At 41.0% G+C, this 20,628-nt stretch overlaps 1 protein-coding gene across 15 annotated transcripts in view; it reads right to left on the minus strand.

Moving 5' to 3' along the window:
* The window catches only part of KDM2B (lysine demethylase 2B), a 174,833-nt gene that overhangs the window by 82,947 nt on the left and 71,258 nt on the right, over positions 1–20,628 (minus strand). For 14 of the 15 annotated variants that reach the window (XM_056534717.1, XM_056534724.1, XM_056534712.1 and 11 more), the window contains one exon: positions 6,678–6,771. In XM_056534717.1, coding sequence (XP_056390692.1) covers positions 6,678–6,771 — 94 coding nt within the window. Of the gene's footprint in view, positions 1–6,677; positions 6,772–16,168; positions 16,286–20,628 lie in introns of those variants that run through there. The other variant, XM_056534770.1, reaches the window with a different exon arrangement.

Consider the following 20,628-nt stretch of genomic DNA (forward strand, 5'->3'; position numbering starts at 1 on the left):
GTCAATAGACATGCACGAACTCTGAATCTCCACCTCTCCCATAGATACACATGGAGGGTGGCGTGTAGGTCGCGGCATCATGCTACGATCGATGCGCCTCCAGCATGGAGAGAGCTGCGGCAGACCGCTGTGAATAGGAGATAAGTGTTCTATGGCTGTAGTACTCCTCAGTAAAATTGAACACCTGTCTCCTCTTTGTAGTGTGGATTCCATTTGATTGAACAGTTAAAGATCACATTGCAGCTGCCCACAGAATTCTATGGAGAGCAGTTGGGGAAAGGGGTAGGAAGAAGAGTTGCTGTAGATTGAGGCATGCAGGCCGCTGAAGGCTCTAGTTAGTGTTTTACTGTTTCATCCTGATGAAGAATTCACAATCACACTGCTCCTCACCTGATCCCTTAAAATCCTCTTCTCTGTTCATGGAGTCATTGAACATTTAAGGACAATTTGGGGTAGATAAATGGAGTTGTGTCAACTCCAAAAGTGCTGCACAAAGGGACCAGTAAATAAGCAAGGAAGGTAAGTATAGGTTTCCTGTCTGAGCACAATTCATAAAAAAATAAAAATAAATAAATAAAAAAAATTGTCCTCAGAATACCCCTTACACTTTCAGGTTTAATAATGCATATATACAATATGGCCTGAAGTTTGAATTTAGATGTTTTTGCAAAACACATTGAAAACGAACTTATAAAATCAAGCACATAGTCATGGAGACTCAATAGACAAATATTGGTAGTAGTATTTTAAACATGGCAGTGTTGTAGGATGCCATTTTGACAAATCCTGATTTGCTAGACCTGCCCATTAAATTTTAAGTGCTATTAAGTGCTATTATTGTGAATTAGAAGCATCTAGGATTAACAACAGCTCAGCCAGAAATGGAAGACCACGCACACTCACAGAGGGGTTTCAGAGTGCTGAATTGCTTAATTAAATACATTCCTTTGAAGAAGTTTTTAGACACTTTAAAGGGGTACTCCATTGAAATTTTTTTTTTTTCTTTTTTATAATCAACTGGTGCCAGAAAGTTAAACAGATTTGTAAATTCCTTCTATTAAAAAATCTTAATCCTTCCTGTACTTATTAGCTGCTGAATACTACAGTGGAAATTCTTTTCCATTTGAAACAAAGAGCTGTCTGCTGACATCACGAGCACAGTGCTCTCTGCTGACATCTCTGTCCATTTTAGGAAATGTCAAGATTAAAAGGAAATCCCCATAGCAAACATATGCTGTTCAAGGCAGTTTAGAAAATGGACAGATGTCAGCAGAGAGCACTGTGCTCATGATGTCAGCAGACAGCTCTTTGTTTTAAAAAGAAAAGAATTACCGCTGTTGTATTCAGCAGCTAATAAGTACAGGAAGGATTAAGATTTTTTAATAGAAGTAATTTACAAATATGTTTAACTTTCTGGCAACAGTTGATAAAAAAAAAACAAAAAAACGTTTTTCACCGGAGTACCCCTTTAACGTTTCACATTTTGCCATGTTGTTGGGGACAATTTTGAAAATTTACTAAGAATTGCATTTTTAGACGCTGGTCTTGGGTATAATCACACTGGCTTCTAATTCGCTTGAAGAAGTGCACGGCTCTCCGTAAATCAGACACTTCAAAGGCTGGCCGTTGGGTTGGGTCTTTGCCTGAAACTTTTTATAATATTTGTGACACTTTTTGATGCCTGAAACCAGATGTACTGGGTTCATAAATCCCCCCAAAGTGTAAAAGCGCATGTGATGGATACTGACTGCTCGAACTATGCTGGAAGCCTGTTCCTTGCCATCTAGATATATGTAAAGGTCTCAGGATTTCTATGAAATTTAAGATGCACTGTAAAAAGCAGCCAAGCTGCAAAAGATTAAAAGAAAAAAAAAAAAAAAAACTACCTTTGTTACCCCACTAGGGTATGGATTGGTTATCATGGCAGACCAGGGGGTACAAAATGGCCCCAGAGTCTGCCGTCTTGGTACACCAAAGGCAGGAACTAAAAAGGTTTCTTGTAAGCATTAAAGGGGTATTCCAGGCCAAAACTTTTTTTTATATATCAACTGGCTCCGGAAAGTTAAACAGATTTGTAAATTACTTCTATTAAAAAATCTTAATCCTTCCAATAGTTATTAGCTTCTGAAGTTGAGTTGCTTTTTTCTGTCTAACTGCTTTCTGATGACTCACGTCCCAGGAGCTGTGCAGTTCCTATGGGGATATTCTCCCATGATGCACAGCTCCCGGGACGTGACATCATCATTGAGCAGTTAGACAGAAAATTTCAGAAGCTTATAACTATTGGAAGGATTAAGATTTTTTTAAGTAATTTACAAATCTGTTTAACTTTCCGGAGCCAGTTGATATATATAAAAAAAGGTTTTGCCTGGAATACCCCTTTAACCTGTCAGGCATGTATGATACCACCATAAAGTTGTTTTGGATTTAGTAATGTGTAGAAAAACTATATAATTAATTAATTGCATTGTGTTTTGGTATTTTGTTTAGTTCATTTACAGGAAAAACAAAAACAAAATTAAATTAAAATTTAAACAGTGTTAAAATTTAAAAAGTTAAGCTTTTATTCAGGCCATATAGGCCATTATATTTGGTGGATAAGGAACAAAGTTATGGGGCTGTTTTTTAGGAAGTGAGCTAGTCTCATTATTATCAGTAAAAAAATAATCTTAAGAAGCACCCTGTATGCTGAATTAAATAATTTAAAGGGTCTTGTGTATACATGTTTCATGTGTCATTTATGGATTGTCTCCAATCTTTATTCCTTTCCTCTTTTGATATCAGTCTCCTACTGCAGCCTACATTTCCCATGATGCCTCTGCCTTTAAAGAGGTACTCCGGTGCTTACACATCTTAACCACTATCCAAAGGATAGGGGATAAGATGCCTGATCGCGGGAGTCACACAGCTGGGGACGCCCGTGATCATGCACGCGGCACCCCGTTTGTAATCAGTCCCCGTGTGACGTCACGCTCCGCCCCTCAATGCAAGCCCTGCGGTCGACCGTAATCAGACCTGGAGCAAACAAGCTCCGGGGACTGATCACAAACTGGGAGCCGCGTGCATGATCACGGGCGTCCCCAGCTGCGGGACTCCCGCGATCAGGCATCTTATCCCCTATCCTTTGGATAGGGGATAAGATGTGTAAGCACCGGAGTACCCCTTTAAGTTTCTACAAGTAAATAGATCAGTGACACAGAACTTGTGTTTCAAAATTTACCTGGCATTGTTTCAGTGTATTTGTATAAAATGCAGCTTTAGGGTGCGTTCCCACCTGACTTATATGCATCGTATTTCATGCTGCACAAAATTTGGGTCAGCAGCGGGAAATACGCTGCGTATTCCTCGCTCACCATACACACACAGGGCTTTCCAGCGGCAGCCCTATGCGTGTAATGAGTTTTGGAGGCGAGGCCGTGTGCCGGCATTACTGTGATGCGCGGCTCCACCTTCAAAACTCACTGCCCGCATAGGGCTGCCGCCGGAAAGTCCTGTTTGTATAGTAAGCGAGGAAAACGCAGTGTATTTCCCACTGCTGCCGCCGCAAATTTTCGCAGTGTGAAATACGCTGCGTATACGCCAGGTGGGAATGCACCCTTAACCTGTGTCTGTGGAAATGGGGAGTTCTTACTGTCCGTTATTACAAACAGGAGGCAGGGAAAGTCTTGCAGCAATTCAGAGGATACACTAAAGAAAGAATCTGTACACAGCAGAAACAGGCACCAAAAAAAAGGTTTATATGTTGCTGGGAAATAACACGTTTTATGCTTCAGCATATAAAAGACATTTAATACAATTGGCACAGGGGCATAGCCATGCAAAAACTGGAAACTTATTACCTAAACTGTTGCAACAAAGCTAGTAGTAGTGCTGGGTGGTATACAATGTAAATTTTTCCTATACTGCAATACCCCCTCCTGGAATGAAAGAATTATCAGCTGCAGCTGCTGTCCCCACATCATACGTTCTCCCCGTCCTCCTATGAGCCGCCAGCGCTCTAAATTAATGAGATGCTGGCCGCCGGCTCTTTAAATGGTTATGTTGCAGGCCGCGCCGCTTTAAATGAATGACATGCGGGCTGCCGGCGCTTTAAATTATTATGTTGCAGCCGCCGGCGCTGGAAACGATTAAGATACAAGCTGGAAGCTGTCACCCCCCCTGCAAGCGCTTGAAGCGCCGGCGGCCCGCATGTCATTCATTTAAAGCGCCGGCGGCCCGCATGTCATTCATTTAAAGCGCCGGCGGCCCGCATGTCATTCATTTAAAGCGCCGGCGGCCCGCATGTCATTCATTTAAAGCGCCGGCGGCCCGCATGTCATTCATTTAAAGCGCCGGCGGCCCGCATGTCATTCATTTAAAGCGCCGGCGGCCCGCATGTCATTCATTTAAAGCGCCGGCGGCCCGCAACTCATTCATTTAAAGCGCCGGCGGCCCGCAACTCATTCATTTAAAGCACTGGCAGCCCGAAACGCTTTCATTTAAAGCACCGGAAGCCCGCAACTCATTCATTTAAAGCACCATGGCCTTTAAATGAATGAGGGGGTGGGGGGTTAGAGAAGCAGATTAGTTCCAGGGGAGGGGAATACCGTTAAATACCGTGGAACCACCATAACTTACAAAAATACCGTGATATGCATTTTTGGTCATACCGCCCAGCACTAGCTAGAAGCACAAAAGTCAAATGAGTCTGCTTGGGAGCAACCAAAGTTACCTTCACAGAGCCCCGAGTGTCACCCTACTCAATACCATTGACAATTTTCAACCAGCACAGACCTAAATTTTGTGGAAAGCCTTTCCAGAAGAATGGAGACTGTAAAGCTGGGTTCACACTATGGAATTTGAAAGTATCATTTTACTTTATTTTTTGTTAATGGGATTCCACTGCACCCTACAGAATTTCATTGGCAGATTTTTCACAGCCAAACAAATTATCTCAGTCATTTATACAGGGTCTATGGGGACAGCAATGTGAGAAAGGTCCTAGATGCCCTTGGAATCACCCCACAGAATATTTCCAGGTGGAGATTCCATAGTCTGAACCTAGCCTTTTAGCTGCAAAATGGGGTCCATGAGTTAGAAATTGTTGGACAACAATCTCATACAAAGGCGATGGTTAAGTGTCCCAGAAAGGAATATTTTTACAAGTAACTATGCGAGTTGAATACTGGATCAGCAATCTATAATTAAAGGGCATTCACACTACATTTTGTCCATACAGGAACCGGATCTTGCTGGGAGATGGGAAAACCGGGCGCTTCCGTATCCCAGCCGGACCCAGCCCCCATCTCATTCAATGGAATGAGCCGATCGGAGTCAGATAGAGACTCAGGTCGACTCATTTTTGCCCCATATCTGGCTTTCTGGCAGGACTGAAACCGCAGCATACAGCACTTTTCAGTCCGGCCAGAAAACCGGATACAGGGAAAAAATGAGCCAACCCGAGTCACTATCTGACTCCGGTCGGCTCATTCAAATTAATGAGATGAGGGCCTCTTTGGCCTCAATCCTTAATTTGAAACACCCCGATTTATAATACTGGTACGTTGTAAAGTGGCAGAATGGACTATATTATTAGGCCTGTGTCCAATTGCCACCTCTGCACCTTCTATGGCTAGGCCACTAGATGCAGCTTTCTCAAAGAAATTTCACGTGAAGCAAAAGGTTAGTATATGCTTCACTGCTTAACATTTTCTAGAACAATACCAATACACACTGCAGAGGATGCTTCATTTACAATGCATCCAAATGCAAATCACTGATATTGACAAATATCACAAACTTTTTTCAGAATCAAGTTTTGGGCCAGAGGAACCAAAGAGAACATTCTTAAAAGGTGGAAAACCAAATAGTACAAACCATCGGGAGGGTGAAGCTAAAGAGGAGTTGACATGACCGCATTTGCAACTGTCTGATTCTCACAGCTATTGCACTGTATGGCTTATATTAAAGGGGTACTCCGCCCCTAGAAATCTTATCCCTTATCCAAAGTATAGGGGATAAGATGTCTGATTGCGAGGGTCCGGCTGCTGGGAACCCACACGATCTCCCTGCTGCACCCGGCGTTCGTTTAGAGTGTCGGGTGCAGTGCCGGAGGCTTGTGACGTCACTACCGCGCCGCGCTCATGACGTCACGGCCATGCACCCTCAATGCAAGTCTATGGGAGGGGGCGTGACCGCCATCATGCTCCCTCCCATAGACTTGCATTGAGGGGCATGGCCATGACGTCACGAGCCTCCGCCCTGCATCGCCAGTCATCCAGCTTGTTCGCTCCATGCACCGGATGTCTGGGGTGCCGCAGCTGAAATCGCAGGGGTCCTTTGGATAGGGGATAAGATGTCTAGGGGCGGAGTACACCTTCAAGTATCTCACAAAGAAATATAGAGAAAGTGACATCTAATTCACATAACTGTAGGTTATCACATACATGAGCAAAGTAGCGGCACTGGAATTCCATTGTAAACAGGAAATAAAGTTGCTAAGGAAGAGCACAGCTCAGATTTAATCATGGTAGGTTACTGCCAGGCATCAAGACAAATGTAATTTGAGAAGTCTTTTAAGTTTCAATTTTGTTTACATACATTATATTATATATCTTATACTATATTATACTTAAAATCTCTTCGAAAAGGATCTTGCATGATCAACATTAAAGACACCGAAAGAATCATACACTTGCCTTTCCACCGCGTAAAACATGGTACCAAACAGACGTCCCTCCAAAATCAATATGAAAGTCTGTGAAACAGCCCTTGACGCTCATCAAACAATACCTGTAAAATATGTCCCATTAACAAGGAATAAGCAAAAAGGTCCCATTACTTCTAGTATTCTAAATTCTGGCACTTACTGCATTGGTGATAATGATGATAACGATACTTACCTGGTCCTGTTCCGTGCTATGGTTCTCCGGCATCTTCAGCCCTGGGCCCAACTTGTAGCATGGGCGGAGCTTAGTGACGTCACTGCTGCTGTTCTCTGCTGGGTCCAGCTGCTAGCAAACAGCAGCGATTACATCATTAAGCTCCGCCCATGCTCCAAGTCAGGCTCGGTGCTGAAAATACCGAAGAGAACAGCTGGAAAACCCTAGCACGGAACAGGACCAGGTAAGTACTGTTGTCATCAGTGTAGCCTGCACTACCTGTCTGTACTGACAGGTTAGTGCAGGTGACACAGATGACAGATTTTCATTTTTGTTTTCTCCTTTGCTTCTAAAATTCATAACACATTTTCCCATTTTTTTTTATATCTTTCTATGTACTTAAAAATAAAATGCATAATGAAAAAAATAATAAAATGGGGGTTAAATTAAAAAAAAATGAAATGCTATGACAGGTTCTCTATTTTTTAGGTCAGTATAATTACAGTGGTACCAATTTATATAGCTTGTGCTTTATTTAATACTTTCAAATAACTCCAAAATAAATATTCAATTTTTTTTTCGCTATTCTGACCCCTATAGTTCATGTACTTTTCTGTCTATAGGGGTTGTAGGATGGCTACATTTTGAGGTTGTAATCTGAAGTTTTTATCTGCACCATTTTTGTGTAGATTGAACTTCATAGCTTTTCATACAATTATTTTTGTTTGGTCTGATTTAAAAAAATTATAATTTCTGCATTTTTTTCCCTGTTTGGATAAATGTTATGTATTAATAGTGTGGACTATTCTGCACAAAGCGATATTACATTTTTATAGAATTATATTAAAGTAGACATGAAACTGGCAAGTGAAAAAACTGACGGATACAGGAAAATGTGAAATATGACCAAGAGCATACAATACTGTAAGGTTACATGCTAGAAAATTAAGAGTCCAGGTGCAACCACCTTGAGGAGATGGCCAGAGTTCTTCAAATTGGAATGCTTTAGTAAGCATGAAACCAAGTTTTGACCAGTATGTACCACTAGTGAAATAAACAGACATACCAACTTCAATAGGGGGTACCCAGAGGAAAAGAAGACAGACATTGAAACATGAGGAAAGACAAACAAAACATACAAGGGGGAGGAGGGCAAAGTGAAAAACCCTACATAGGTAAAGAATCCTAGCGGTTTGAATAAAGGGGAACCGCTTAAATATGTTATCCACGGTTTCCAAGTAGCATCAAAAGTTTTTTGGGAATCCGTAAGGATATTAGTCAGTTTATCATTGGCTATTATCCAATTCAACTTGGATCTGACCAAATGTAAAGGCAATCTTGGCAGCAAGAAAGATAAGATAAATAAATAGGTTTCAGATTCTCCCTAAAGGCTTCAGGGATCATGGCATTCAATAGCACTTGTTCTGGTCGTTTCTGAAGGTTAACTCTTGTAACGGAATAGATTAAGCGATATATATGGATCCAGAAAAGTCTCACATGGGGACAGCCCCCACCATGTGTGAAGCAGGGTGCCTCTATTCTGATATTTACAGAAACTTAGGGAGAGGCCAAGGGAAACATCCTAGCTATCCTGTTAGAGCCTAAGTACCATCTTAGCAAGACCCTGCTTGCTACACGTTCACACAGATTGAGAGTTTAGAGGTATGGCAACGAGGTATGGCAAATGGCAACAGCCATTTAGGCCCATTACTTTGGCTCAAAAATAAGATCCAAATCAGATTCTTAAACTTACCCAGAAGTTTGCTAGAGGACATAATGAGATCATTATAGAGGCTATAAAACCTGTACTCCCTGAGTAATTGAAACATAACTTGTATCCTGTGCTACACGCATCTAGTCTGGAAGAGCAAGGAAGGAACAAAGATGATCAAGAGATTTAATACCCAAGTAATCCCCTTGTTGGCACACCATGAGAATGCCAAGGGCACTATGCCCGGAGGGAAATTTGGATTTCAGAGTATTAGAGCTGGTGGAGTATGAGGTGACTAAGGAGAAGTTCGGGAACGGGGTGTTTCAAAAGTATGCTTGTTCCGTGGTATATAAAACGAAAAACAAACCTTTTATCACCACCTGCACTCCAGCAATGCCTCCAGTCCTGGTCTGGGCCCCGCAGTGATAGTCCTCGATAGCCTGACGTGTCTGGGCCGTGAAGCACTAGGCGAAGCGATCCTGGGCCAGACAGTCACTCTGTGGCTCAGAAAAAGGATTGCTGTGGGGCTCATAGCAGGACACCAGAGGCATTGCTGGAGCACAAGAGGTTAGTAAAGGTTTGTTTTGTTATATAATACAGGCATACTTTTGAAAACCTCCTCCTCAGTGCTGGATAACCTCTTTAAAAAGGAAAACTGTAAGCCTGTTCACTGGGTTATAGTGTGGGTGAACAGGAATCCAACGAGGGGTCACTTACTTAAATATGTCCAGTATGTCCAGAGATATGTCCCTCAGAATATCCACTGATGAATTCAGTGAATCGCGTGGGGGGGGGGGGGGGGGGGGATCTTCGCAACTCCACTTAACTGGGACGTGGAGTCACAGACAATGAATATAGAAGCGCGATTCACTGAATTCAGCAGTGGATCTTCTGGGGGACATATCTCAGGACCTACTGGACATATTTAAGCAAGTGACCCCTCGTTGGACTCCTGTCCACCCACACTATAAGCAAGTGGTTAGTGTAGGGGAACAGGCTGATTGTGCCATTAAAGGAAAATTATCATGTACATGTATGTGATTTGTTCTAAAAGACGAAGGGTGCTAAGAAATTTATCCCCTGTGAGATTCCGTAAGGGGCCAGATTCAGCCCTTGCTGAGCTTCTGTGTGTGATGTTTCTCCGCCTCTCGCATAAAGATGACTGGAAGGGGCACGTTTCGACCTGCTGGGTATGAAACACACTCTAGAAGCGCACAGCCGGGGCCCCTACGGGAGAGTGAAGTAAGGCAGCGATGTTTCCATCATGTTTGTGCGCTTTGAAACACAGAACACAGGTACATTGTGAAAATATCAAAATGGCTTGCCGAAGAATCTGTACACGGACAGGCACAGACCTCATTGATGTAAATAAACTAAACATGGCACAGTCAGGGCAGTGTCATTGTCTAAGTGTATATGATTTATGGCTCTTGGTCTAACCTAAAAGCACACCTGTCAGATTCCACAAAAAAACATTTTTTCCACTTTCCCTACATTTTTTTTATTTTGTAATTTTTTACACATGCTCTGATCTGTAGGGTTTTCCTCAGCAAAAATCCACCACATTTTATGTGGAAACCACCTTAGTAAATATATTGGGTTTTTGTAAAAATAAATGTCGGGAACACTCCCCTTTTTGGAGACCACTCCCCTTTTCCTGGCGGTTATGCCCCTTTTTCAGGTTTTCTTAGCAAAATTGAGAGTTAGTCAGGGTTTTTTCAATTCTGGTGCAGACAGAATTTGTGGCGCAATGCGACAATCTGGCTCCCAACCCGACAAAACATGTCGGGTTTGCAATAGTAATAATTTTTATATCTCTATCACCTATATTTCACTAAAAAAGTAGCATATTATAGCTGCTCACTTTTTTTTCCCGTCTCTGTTGCCTGCACTGTGCATGACTCACTCTGCTAACTCACTGCTCTTGGGAGTGAGCGTAGAAGTCCTGCTCTGTAACCCTTTCCTCTCTGGTTTTATGCTGCACACACACATGCTTATTGGAGATTGCCTGTACTCTACCACCAAAGACAATATGGGGAGTGTATAACTTTGCACAAATTTAGATCTAAGGTTTAGGCTTCTTTCACACTATAAAGTTGCTCCTTTGCATACGGACGTTATTGGATGTTTTTTTTTTCTTTTTTACTTTTGCTGCCATTAACGTCCGTTTTTGTAACAGAGTATAACGGGAGTTATAACAGGCTAAGAGGATCCCATTCACTTGAATGGGATTCCTCCAACGTTCGTTATAACTCCTATTATTGCGGCCAAAGATAGTGGGAGAAAAAGGCGTGTCATGCACAATTTTTTCTCCCACTATCTTCCCAACGGATGTCACCTACCGGAAGAAAACGGTAGTGTGAAAGGAGCCTTAGTGCTAAAAGTATAGTTTTTCATGCATACATTTTCTATATGTTCCTATGTCATTCATGTGTGTCATCCTTAGGCAGCCCCGTTATGCTGGGACTTGTAGTTTTGGAACAGTTGGAGGTACAGTTTTTGGATAACTTTTATTTATTTTTTTACAGCAGTGTTGCCTTCAGCTTTTGAAAAACTACTACTCCCAGCATTCCCAGGCATGTTTAGACAAACTGTGTTACAGCAATGTTGCGGCAAGCTGTGTTCCTCCTGCAGTCTTGTCTATCAGCCATCTCTTGTCCTTAGACAAGCTGATGCTACTGTGCTATTGTGTTCCCGGAGGTATGGGGACACCCCTGGTGGAAATTTTAAAGGCAGTTTTCTTTAATAAAATGTGAATATGTTTTAAAGAAGGATATTAGAAAAACTATTGTTTTGCCAGAAAATACGCACTCAGAAAATATTAAAAGCAATAGGGCTCATTGAGCCCAGATACATTGGAATGCCATTTCAACATTTTGCAAATGTATGTCTCCATGCCACAGAGGGCACATATTTGCTGTAAATGAGCCCTTAACTGTGTGCTAAAATCATTCCAGCAAAGACTGACACTTTAGCTACAATGGGTCTAGACTATAATACAGGAGGTAACTCAGGCTCAATACAAGATATGTAAAGCAATAAAATTATATTATATAAACTATAAAATGATTATCAAAACATGTAATCAGCAAACACTAGAAAGGTCAAATGTATAAGCAAAAAATAAGCCTGTAGTATATAAAAAAAACTGTTAACTACCAGCTCATCAAGGAATACTGCAAAGTAGGTTATGAAATATAAATAAATATATCTGGGTAACAAGGGACAAAAATGAGTCAGCAGGTGAGGCTAAAGGGATAATAGGGAGGTTTTAAAACAGCAGATAGTTTAACATATTGATGGACCCTTCCAAGGACTCAAAAGAACAACAGGGAACGTCATAACATGAATGTATCAGCAATGTCTAGACATAGTTGGAATTATTGATTCCAATCAAGAAACTAAATATTTTCCCAGACCTAATTGAGAAATGTAATGTTTCTAATATCTTAACCAAGGAATGACACCTTTAAAAAACAACTGAATAAGAACTGTATAACAGTAAATGTGCCAGCAGAAAAGGATCTATTGTTTAAATAAACTTTTTATATTAACCATATTTTTACATACGAATTTTTGGAGATTCCATTTCTAATTTTCTATTTTACTGCCGTGTAAGGCCAGTGGCATAATTTTATCCAGCCTGCCAGAGGTTCCTAACCAGAGTGCAAGCAAGCACCCACCAGGGGTACTGCAGCAGGGTACCTGAGGGATAGCACTGCCATAGATGTATGTCCTAGGATAAACACTGCCTCTAGTGATGCTGCCTATGGCCACTGGAGACTGTGGACATCTCTTCCTCCGGGACGTGCACAGAGTCATGTCATCATGCGCATCCCAATGCTAGAAACACTCCAGGACAAAAAGCAGGAGAACACAGTGGTGACTGCGGGGGAGCTGGGGTGAGTATGTTGTTTTTGTTGGGAGGGTCCTACCTACAGATGCAAGCTAGCCCTAGACATACCGACACAAATCTTCAAAAGCAGTTGAATGTAGCAACATCACCAATACCAGGTAATGTTGCATGCCCCTTTAGGACATGGCCGTACCTGTAAGCCCTAGTCCTGCTCCAGTCATATGAATTGCGCTTAGGAGGGTGGGTCTCCGTTGCTATTAGTAAACGGAACATTTGATTTATCAAAATCTGTGCAGACGAAAAATGAAAAAAGCGATCTGATTGGTTGCTAGGAGCAACTGAAAAAACCTATAAATACGCCACTACAGCGTATAGGGTAAACCCACCAAGAATAAAAAATGTATATAATAAAATGAATAAGAAATATATTAATCTGATAAATCAATATTAATCTGATAAATACATATATCATACACAAGCAAAAAAGATTGATAATAATATATAGCTATATAACATACATAAAAATAGTAATCATTAGCGCAATTTGATAATGTGTATAATTATTTAAAAAAATATTTTTGTTATATATATATATATATATATATATATATATATATATATATAAATAAATGAACTTAAAAAATGCAAAAGATAGCAGGGACGGGAAGAGGATGTAAAAAAGAAAGGCGTAAATGTCGGGGTCAACTGATCACCAATGGATCATAAAAGCACCTGTTACTATAGAATACGTGCAATGTGACACTGTTTAAAGCATAAAAAGTGTGTTTAACCTTAAAAATAAATATGCATAAAGTGCAATGTGCAACACAGAAATATAAGTGTATACAATAAATGTAAAAAAGCAGTGCAAGAAAACAAAAGATAAGGTGCTAAAAGTGAAGGTGTCAGAATGTAAAGTATTTACATTCTGACACCTTCACTTTTAGCACCTTATCTTTTGTTTCCTTGCACTGCTTTTTTACATTTATTGTATACACTTATATTTCTGTGTTGCACATTGCACTTTATGCATATTTATTTTTAAGGTTAAACACACTTTTTATGCTTTAAACAGTGTCACATTGCACGTATTCTATAGTAACAGGTGCTTTTATGATCCATTGGTGATCAGTTGACCCCGACATTTACGCCTTTCTTTTTTACATCCTCTTCCCGTCCCTGCTATCTTTTGCATTTTTTAAGTTCATTTATTTATATATATATATATATATATATATATATATATATATATATATATATATATAAAATATTTTTTTAAATAATTATACACATTATCAAATTAAGCTAATGATTACTATTTTTATGTATGTTATATAGCTATATATTATTATCAATCTTTTTTGCTTGTGTATGATATATGTATTTTTTGTAAAATAAAACTATATTTATTAAACTTGATGGTTATTGATTTATCAGATTAATATATTTCTTATTCATTTTATTATATACATTTTTTATTCTTGGTGGGTTTACCCTATACGCTGTAGTGGCGTATTTATAGGTTTTTTTAGTGGTTGTTTTGGGTTTTCCCCAATTTAATTTAGACCACAGTATATAGGACTTTTTTTTTTTATTTTACTTTTTTTTTTAGGTTGTTGCTAGGAGCAACTGGTCAATTTTTCCTCTACACAGGTTTTGATAAATCTCCCCCAATATGAATTGTACCAGGCATCAGGGAATAAGAGAATACACCAGCATACAATTTAGGGGCATTTACTTCACTTTTAACATGTACTCTGTGGGTGTTACTTGGAAAACTATCAAAAAGGTATTTCAAAGATGTCCAATCTGCAGGCATCATGTTATAGAGTAGTAGAAGCTGAGTAGTTTTATTATAAGAGATTATGGGAAAAGTTTCAACCTAAATGGGAAAAGGGGGGTGGATTCAAACTTTTATTAGGGAAGGGGTTAAATGATCTTTATAAACTTTTTTTCACTTTTTTTTTGCAATGTTATAGCCCCCATAGGGGGCAATAACACTGCGCACACTGATCTTTTACATTGATCAATGGTTTCTCATAGGAAACCATTGATCTATGATTCTGCCGCTTCACTGCTCATGCCTGGATCTCAGGCACTGAGCAGTCATTCAGCAATCGGACCCCAGGAGGCAAGGTAAGGGACCCTCCTGCTATCCTACAGCTGTTCGGGATACCGCGATTTCACTGCAGTAATCCCAAACAGCCGCTGAGCTAGCCGGGTGTAGTTTATTTTCATTTTAGACGCAGCGTTCAACTTTGAATGCCGCGTCTAAAGGGTTAATAGCGTGCGGCACCGTGATCAATGCCACGCGCTATTGACCACGGGTCCCGGCCATTGTTACAGGCCGGGCTCTACCCCCTATGATGCTGGAACGTTATAGAATGGGAGCAGACACAGAACGTACAGGTATGCCCTGGGACTTAAGAGGTTAAATGGGCACCGTCAGATACAAAAACTTATATGTTGTACATCTTGATGAAACATTAACCTTTCTAACATACTTCATAAGAAAATGTTATTTCCTTTTTATAGAAATCATGGATTATAAAATCATGGCTTTGTCCAAGCTGAAGCAGAGGCATGGACAAAGTCCAGTAAGTGAGGGTGGGCTTGCACTCCTGTGTGCTCTCTCCTGATAGGACTCCTCTGTGCTCTCTCCTGTCTGATAGGACTCCTCTGTGCTCTCTCCTGTCTGATAGGACTCCTCTGTGCTCTCTCGTGTCTGATAGGACTCCTCTGTGCTCTCTCCTGTCTGATAGGACTCCTCTGTGCTCTCTCCTGTCTGATAGCACGCCTCTGTGTCTCTCCTGTCCTATCAGACAAAGCACAGATGAGTGCTAGCCCACCCTCAATTACTGGACTTTGTCCATGCCTGTGCTTCAGCTTGGACAAAGCCATGATTTTATAAGTCATGATTTCTATAAAAAGGAAATAAATTTTATTATGAAGTGTGGTATATTAGAAAGGTTAATGTTTTGCCAAGAGGTACAACATTTTTTTTTTTTATCTGACAGTGCCCATTTAACTATTTACAATAAAGGTCTACAGTGGGAATCCGTTGAATACTGACAGTAAAATCTGTCATGTCGCTGTAAAAATATTTGCCCATGTCTAATAACTTTTGCACATCTCTTCCCTTCTGATGTATTACCATTTTACAGTACAAAACAGCGCACGATTGCTTCTTGCAGCACACTATAGAAACTACAAGTACATTACATGACATCATAGTCAAAATTACTGCCACTGACTATTCAATGCGGTGAGAAATAGCAAGCAAAATGCTGTATGTAATTGGCGAACAATGCTCCAGACAACCCAAACAAGGCACCCAAATGGGCATTTTTGTATGTCCTTGAGCAATTCCACAGACATTAAATCGGACACATCAAGGATGAAAAACTAAAAATAAAATTTTAAAAATTGCCAGAATCCCGATGTAAATCCTACTGGAAATGGTATTGCTAATATTAAAAAAAAATCATTACTGATGTGTGGAAAATCACTTACTGTGTGACAGGATTTTTTTTCTCTAAAGAATGAATGTTTCCAAACATAAAAGGCAGCTAGGCATGAATTCTTTATTTCTCATGCAAAGCTGAACAGATTAAGTCTATGGTTTCATCCATCACTCTTAATTATCTAGAAAACCAGAACAGCGGAATACTTCTACCCCTCCACCACACACCAACCACTAAATTAACACAGTACAGATTAGCCCTCCGGAGCCTCCATTACCTCTCTGCAGCAGAAAGAAAGATTGGTCACAAATTCCTTGGAAAGAATCCACTTAGCTGTGGCATCACCCCCTCCTCCCCATACACAGAGTGCTGAAAGATGTCAGCAAAATGCAGACAGCATGCACGGTCTCTGGAAACAAGAGGCTGGCGCAAATCAGAGACACCACCAGTACATCAGCGATGGCTGCCTAGCAACCACATTCAGAACTGGGATTGATGAAATGATACGCAATGCTGTCAAAAAGACAACATTAGACGTTCATAAGCATCTGCGTATCTTGACTCTTCAGATAGCATGCATTGCATACCACTAGTATAGAACACTGTGGACTGAAAGTAGCCAAATACTCAAGATAGCAAACTATTCTCTCCTATAACAATTTGGATCATCTTTAAAAGGGGTACTTTAGCGAAAAACATTTTATCCCCTATCCAGCGGTGAGACCCCCGCAATCTCCGATGCGGCACCCCAGTCATCTGTGCACAGAACGAACTTCGCTTCCTGCCGGATGACTGTTGACTACAGCCGCCACGCCCCCTCCATTCATGTCTATGGGAGGAGGCGTGATTGCTATGTACTAGGTGTCACGCCCCCTCCATAGACATGAATCGAGGGGGTGTGGGTGTCGCTGCCGGGCCGGAGAGGGACCCCACGATTAGACATATTATCCTCTATCCTTTGGATAGGGGCTTAGAGTACCCCTTTAACCCCTTAACAACCACGGATGTAAATGTACGTCCTGGTGCGGGGGTACTTTGCGCACCAGGACGTACATTTACATCCTATACATGACTGCGCGCATCGGAGCGGTGCTAGTGTCATGCACTGCAGGTCCCAGCTGCAATCAGCAGCCGGGGATCAGCCGGACATCAGCGATCGCGCTGGTGTCTGCCATTAACCCCTCAGATGCAGTAATCAATACAGGTCATGGAATCTGCAGCAATGCACATTTAAATGGATGATCGGATCCTCGTGGAAGCGCAGCGGGCGATCAAATCATCTAAAATGGAGGACGGAGGTCCCCTCACCTGCCTCCATCCGTCTCCTGGGGTCTTCCGCTCTGGTCTGAGATCGAGCAGACCCCAGAGCAGAAGATCGCCAGTAACACTGATCAGTGCTATGAATATGAATAGCACTGAACAGTGTTAGCAATCGAATGATTGCTATAAATAGTCCCCTATGGGGACATAAAAAGTGTAAAGAAAAAAAGCTTTACAAAAATTTTAAATTTGAAAAGTCCCCAATAAAAATTTAAATAGTCCATTTTTTCCCCATTTTATCCCCAAAAAGTGTTAAAAAAAAGAAAAAAATATAAAACATATTTGGCATCACCACGTGCGTAAATGCCCAAACTATTAAAATATAATTTTAATGATCCCGTACAATTAACGGCGTAAATGAAAAAAGAAAAAGTCCAAAATTGCTGCTTTTGTGTCACAATTTAGTCCGAATTTTTTTTTATAAAAAGTGATTTCAAAGTTTCATATAGGCAAATGTGGTATAGATAAAAAGGACAGATCACTGTGCAAAAAATGAGCCCTCATACAGCTGCGTATACGGAAAAATTAAAAAGTTATAGGTGGTCAGAATAGGGTGATTTTAAACATACTGATTTTGTAAAAAAAAAAAAAAAAAAAAAAAAGGTTGATATTCTTTTAAAAGCAGTAAAATAGAAAAGTATGTAAAGATGGGCATCATATTAATCGTATTGACCCACAGAATAAAGAACACATGCCATTTTTACCGTAAAGTCTACAGTGTGAAAACAAAACCCTCCAAAATTAGCAAAATTGTGCTTTTGATTTGTTTTCTCACAAAAAAAAAAAAATTTGGGTTCGCCGTACATTTTATGTAAAACGAGGAGTCATCATTACAAAGTACAATTGGTCACGCAAAAAACAAGCCCTCATATGGGTCTGTGGATGGAAATATAAAAGTTATGGGTTTAGGAAGGAGAGGAGGGAAAAAAACGAAAACGCTAAAATAAAATTTGCCTGGTCATTAAGGTCAAAATGGGCTTGGGGGTTAAAGCAATATATACTTTTTGTATTTAAAAAAAAAAAGGGGGGGCCAGACATTTTAGAAGGGCGCACAAGATATAGAATGGAAACAAAGTATTCAAACCATCTTGATTTATTGAGTATTATGTATAAGCACTACATGCATAAATACACACACTTAAATGCCTTGGTATGCTATCAATGAGATTATTAATGGTTGTCTGAGGAATGTACTGCCACACTGAATGCATTTTGCCATGAAAATAGTCTAGATCTGCTGCTTAGTATAGAAGTTGGTCAGCACTTCCTTTTGAGGTGGTGCACGTCGTGGATCGGGTCCAGAAACAGTGTAAATAAAGTTCCAGCACTTACAAAGTATATTCAGGACCAAGGAGCTTTATTGCATGTGCTTCACATCAAACAGGATGCACTTTGGCAGTAGCCTTCCTCTGCTGTTTGATTTGAAGGAAATGCAATAAAGCTCCTTGTTCCTGACTATACCTGGTGAGTGCTGGGACTTTATTTAACCTAGATCTACTGCTGGAAGATCCCTTTGCAAATGTTGACCAATCACATCCCAAATATATTCGATGGGGAAAAAATTAAAAAGCCTGGAGACGATACAGGCCACAAAAGCACGTTAAGGCCATGCAGGCTACTTACAGAAGCACGTGCGACATGCAGCCTGGCATTGGTTCCACAACGCCAAGCAATGCCAAGCAATGCCAAGCTCTTAAGGCACCTGGAAAAAAAGACTGGAAGAGTCCAGTTACCATTCGTAATGCCACCCCACACCATAATTCTGGGAGAGGGACCGATGCAACATTACCTCGTGAAGGCCTCTTCATGGAGTTGCCCACTTGGGCCCCAGACTGATCTCCGGATATCATTGCATGAGAGATATACTGTAGCGGGACTCATGGCTTAAGAGGACAGACCTCTTTTCCAGCCTCCACTACAATTTCTGAGGTGTCATGTGGCAGAATTTTTATTTTTATTTTGATCTAGCTTTTTATACCACTGAAGCCACTTCTATGTGCTACATATTAGAGTTAGTTGAAAATTTGAAGATCTTTGCAACATCGGCTACCAGGGGCGTACTGACACTACTCAGGGCCCCCAGACCAAATAAAGCAAGGGTCCCCAGCGAGACTCCACCCCTAGCCCCACCTCTGCCCCGCCCCTATTCCCACCCAGTATGTATATGAATATTTGCCATAGAAAGGAATAGGGGGTGCAGTGCGATTGAGGCTATGGTGTACTTTGAGGGATGGCAATGCCAATCACCTTTACTACACCAAACGCTTAAAAACCCTGAACCATCCTTCTCCTTTTTATGCCAACTTGGGATCTCTGTCTGTGATACCCAGTTCAACTTTAAGGGGTACTTTGGTGGAAAACTTTTTTTTTTTAATCAACTGATTCCAGAAAGTTAAACAGTAAAGTAAATAAATTACTTCTATTAAAAATTCTTAATCCTTCCAGTACATATTAGTGGCTGTATACTACAGAAGAAATTCTTTTCTATTTGAATTTCCTTTCTGTCAGGACCACAGTGCTCTCTGCTGACACCTCTGTCCATTTTATGAAATGTCCAGAGCAGCAGCATATGTTTGCTATGGGAAATTTCTCCTGCTCTGGACAGTTCCTAAAATCGGCAGAGGTGTCATCAGAGAGCACTGTGGTCGTGACAGAAAAGAATTTCCTCGGTAGTATACAGCCGCTAATAAGTACTGGAAGGATTAAAATTTGTTAATAGAAGTAATTTACAAATCTGTTTAACTTTCTGGCATCAGTTGATTTAAAAAAAAAAAAAAAGTTTTCCACCAGAGTACCTGCCTTTCACCGCTCACTACATGATGGCACAGTCAGATATATAACTCATATCTGTGACTGTGCCATCATATAGTGACCGGTGAAAGGCAGGTAGAAAATAGGTAGAAACTAGTCCATTCATAAGCCGCACACTTTACCTTTTTTGCCCACTGCTTGGGTGCGGCTGAGGCCTCTTAGATTTATTACAGAAATAGCATAGCAGCACAGAGTATTTCTGGAGGGAACTGTAGTGATGCAGACTGTCTGCCTCACTACAGTTCTTACCAGAAATACTCTGTGCTGCTGGGAAGCCTACTCCATCTTCTACCTGCCCTTCACTGCCTCCTACATGATGACACAGTCAGAGATATAAGTTATATTTCCCATATAAGTTATATTTCACATGTAGAGAGTGGTGAAAGGCAGGTAGAAGATACATATAACTAACTATACAATGCATAAGCCACCCACCTGGCCAGGCTGGCCTGTTTTTGGGTCCATGCAGATGTTTTTGGGTCCATGCAGAGTGATCAGGGCACTTGTTCGGCAGGGCTCCGCGCCCCTGAGGGCAAAGCAGGGCCCCGCGCACCGAGGGCAAAGCAGGGCCCCGCGCACCGAGGGCAAAGCAGGGCCCCGCGCACC

The sequence above is a fragment of the Hyla sarda genome, chromosome 1 (genome assembly GCF_029499605.1).
Source record: "Hyla sarda isolate aHylSar1 chromosome 1, aHylSar1.hap1, whole genome shotgun sequence".
NCBI classification, from domain to species: Eukaryota; Metazoa; Chordata; class Amphibia; order Anura; family Hylidae; genus Hyla; species Hyla sarda.